At 53.2% G+C, this 3,831-nt stretch overlaps 1 protein-coding gene across 1 annotated transcript; it reads right to left on the bottom strand.

Moving 5' to 3' along the window:
* Positions 1-2,288: 2,288 nt before the first annotated feature.
* E0L32_010497 (uncharacterized protein) lies at positions 2,289-3,831 on the bottom strand (the record flags this gene model as incomplete). Its single annotated transcript, XM_031133122.1, has 4 exons — positions 2,289-2,807; positions 2,869-2,982; positions 3,046-3,635; positions 3,726-3,831. The coding sequence occupies 4 exons, from the start codon at positions 3,829-3,831 to the stop codon at positions 2,289-2,291; spliced, it is 1,329 nt and encodes a 442-aa protein (XP_030989521.1).

Genomic DNA, 3,831 nt, shown 5'->3' with positions numbered 1-3,831 from the left:
ATGCGGAAATGAAGGGAGAGGGAGAGGAAGAGGGAAGGAAGGATGGTGGGGGTGATTAGTGCGCTTTTGGATTTGATGTTGTTGTGGTTGTTTCGTCGCGCTATGTACGCTTCCTGATGATCATTCACTTCGTACGCTCGCTTGGTAGAACTATTTGAACAAGTTGTACGTGATGTGAAAGACCTCAGTAGAATTTTGAGCTCTTTGAAACAGTGTGCGAGCCCAAGGAAGATCCTACGTAACAAGATGGTTTGGTTGAGGAGTGAGCGACATCGGAGGCCCAAGGCAGGCAGATTGTTCAAGTCACCAAGGAACTAATTGACAACTTTGCGATGAACGATGACTGTTTAATAAGCTGAACGCTTCAGAAAGTGAGAAGCACTACCACCTTATCCATGTTGACTGCCGGCCTACGTCTCGTCCGGAGAACGGGCCCATGTTCCGATGTCCTGGAAAGGCACAGAGTCGCAAGCTGTAAGCCTTGGCGTCTTCAATGTTGTCTCTACTATCCGGTGGCAACACCTCTTGACTATAAAGCACTAAGATGTAACAGGTGCTGTATAAATATCCATTTTCTGCTGAGAGGACGGGGAAGAGCGGCAAGAGGGAAAGGTACTTGCAGCATGAAATATGTCATATGGATTGACAGCGAGGCACGGCCGGCGGAGAGTGCACAAAAGAGTATTTAATGGAAGAGGTATAATGCAGAAGAACAGCCAACATCATTCAATTCAGTGCAATACGATTGGTGGTGGCTTACAAGTTCCGCATTGATGTGGCTGATTCAGGGGTTCAGGGGCTCAGGGGTAAGCGTCGAACTCGAATTCCAAAAAAGTCCGGATCTGTAGACCAAATATCATCAAGGCCGACTAGGATACTTCAATTATGAAATGTATTTGCAAATTCACCAGGACTTGATGATGGCCTCGTCCTGAACATAAAGTGATCGCGCCCCCCTATCCCTCAACACCACGAACCAGCATCACCAAGCACCACCAACAACACCTTCCCACAATACCACACCACCAAATGGAATACCAAAAGGAAACAGCACAGATTCGAACCAAAACAAGAATCAAAAAAATATATCCCCCCTCGGGGCAAAAAAGCAAAACTAAGGAGTTCGATGTGGCATCGAACCGGGAACCACCCCGGATCTCATCCGCATCTACGTCTCGCTGACAAGAGGGCCGCGCAGGGCTAGCAGTTTCGTGCACGGAACACCTCCCCGCCAAGGGGGTTAGTCAAGTCCTTCCCCGTCGAGACGGACTGTCATGCTAACCCAACGGCCCCTGGACCGCTGCACCAGTCGGCCCGGACCGACTGACACACCATTGGACTTGGAAGTGGTACGCACTTGACCGAACCTATAAAGGGTCTTGCGCAGGTCGAGCGAGGCTCATCTGAAATTGAGCCTCAGGCCCAAGGCAGAAATAAGGGTATCAAGACGTATCAAAGATAGCAAGAGAACCCAGCCCAAGGGACGACGCATAGGGTACCACCACCACTCAGGGCAGGTCTATTGCTCAAACGTACATCATCGCGACGGCCTCGGTCGAGCTTGTTACTCCGACCACCACAGGCAACGGGTCTCTCATCACGAAGACCTAGATAAGGACTCCCTGAGGAGCAATTCGCCGTGACAACCACGCCAGCAACCCATCCAGGAATTATATTAGTGCCACACCTCGAGCACAAGCTAGCCACCACGGCAAAGCACAACGGAAGTAGGTAATCAAATCACCCCCACAAGAGGACAGTCACTGGAGATGCACTAGAGATACGCTCATCAGAGACAAGAAGATTCAATTCATCGCGATTCTGTATGTTTCCCCAATGTACATCTCACACGGATGCCGGGTACCTAATTCTAAGCCATGGTATCATAAACATCATTTCCCTTCCTCGGACAGCCACAATATTTCCCCCCCTTTTCTTTTTGCCCTCATACCTATGTAGTCTCCCGACTCAGAAGACATGTCCATGATCTTTATGCCATTTCCGCAAACACAACAACAGCTGCGGATGGCGTTTTCGCATATCCATCCCTTAATGCCAGTAGAACTCTTCGATGATGTGAAAAAAAAGTACAGTCCGCCAGTGAAGCATGCCATGTGCGTTGACATGCCTGCCTCATGATGCAATAGCGCAATACCTAGAAACTCCATGTTTGAATCATCGTTTTGGTTGTGCCGAACTTCAAAAGACGAGAGGAAGAAAAAAGCAAAGGCCGTCCTGACGTAAGCAGCCTATCGTACAGTTCGCCAACAACTACCCCCTTCGGTTCTTCAGATCACCTCCGGGACGGGATCCTCGTGCTTGGCCGTCGATCCCTTGCCGCGCCAGGTGCTGACGGCGTCAATACCGGCCGGGTAGCGCACCTCCTCGGTGCCGTAGGCGCGGGGGGTGAGCTTGATCAGCGTGTGCAGCGGAACATGCATCCAAGGGCTCTTTTCCTGATCCTTTTTCATGAAATAGGCATAGATGCAGCGCAGCACGGCCTGGTGCGTGACGATGAGGATGTCCTCGGAGCGCTCCAGCTCCATGATGATGGGCTCGAGACGGATCACGACGTCGCGGTACGACTCGCCGCCGCGGTAGCGGTAGTTGTACTTGTCCTCGTCGCGGGCACGGAAATCATCGGGGTAGTAGTCCTTGATCTCTTGGTAGGTCATGCCGTCGCAGACGCCCGAGTCGAGCTCGTCGAGTGCCTTCCACTGGAGCTGGTTGTAGTGCTTGGGCAGATGGCGCGCAGTGGCGATCGTCCGCTTGAGAGTCGAGGTCCAGACGGTCAGCGGGCGGTCATCCTGCTCCAATGTTAGCACCAATCAGTTGGGAGAGAAATATGCATGATGATGTTCAACTTACGCCCACAGACTTGCGCACCAGCTCGGGCAATTTCAGGGCGTATTGCTCGCCGCGCGGCGAAAGTTGCGCGTCGCCTCCAATCCTGCCGTCGAGATTGTACATCGATTCGCCATGCTAAGCTTTACGTCAGTCTTGGCGGCCGGCAAGACCATGAGGCGGGGTTGCAGAAAAACTTACACGGGAGAGCCAGACGGAGCGCGGGCGGATATGCAGGTTCATGAGGTAGTAGACGATGCGGCTCTCGAGGTAGTCTTGAATGCGATTGATGATGACCTGTCGCCCGACGTTCATCATCTTGAGGTACGTCATCTCGCTCTCGTCGCCGTCCTCGTCAATCGAGACGTAGATCTTCTCGTAGTTGCGGATGCGATTCCTGAAGTCCTGCGCAGCCTCCTCGGGGTCCTGTCCCTGGTAGTCTGGGCTCGTCGTCTTGACGTCTCGGATGTTGGCCATGATCAGCTCTTCGTCGTCGCATTTTGACTCGACAAAGATGGTCTCGATGCCCTCCTTCTGGCACGTCTCCAGCACCCATCTCCGGCGCTCCTTAGTAGAATTGGTCGCATCGAGAATACCGACGACACCACCAGACTTGAACCACTTCATCATGTCGGCGACGGCAGCCTCTGCGGCCGCGCGCCGCGTACGCTCGCCCGCGGCATTGTTCGTGTCAAAAAAGTCGGCGGTGGGCTGGGCCGCGTCTTTCCGACGATAATTGCCCACATTGAAGGTCGCAGCCGGGACGGAGAGCCATTGGAGGTAGCGCTGGGCTGGAGAGCCGTCAGAATTTGCAACAACAAGACAAAAAGTGGCCTTGCCATCCTGTAGACATGTTCACCGAGCAAGCGACGAGACCATACCTTTTTGCGCAATGTAGCTCTTGCCTCGAGCAGGCAGCCCCACCATCACCACGCAGATGTGGGTGTCCTCGACCTGGACCCCGAGGCCGTTAGTGAGCCGCGGCAT

This window comes from Thyridium curvatum (assembly GCF_004353045.1).
Source record: "Thyridium curvatum strain D216 chromosome Unknown NODE_85_length_178865_cov_78.098177, whole genome shotgun sequence".
NCBI lineage: Eukaryota > Fungi > Ascomycota > Sordariomycetes > Thyridiales > Thyridiaceae > Thyridium > Thyridium curvatum.
The sequence above is the reverse complement of the archived record's forward strand: the minus strand, read 5'-3'. Positions and strand labels throughout refer to the sequence as shown.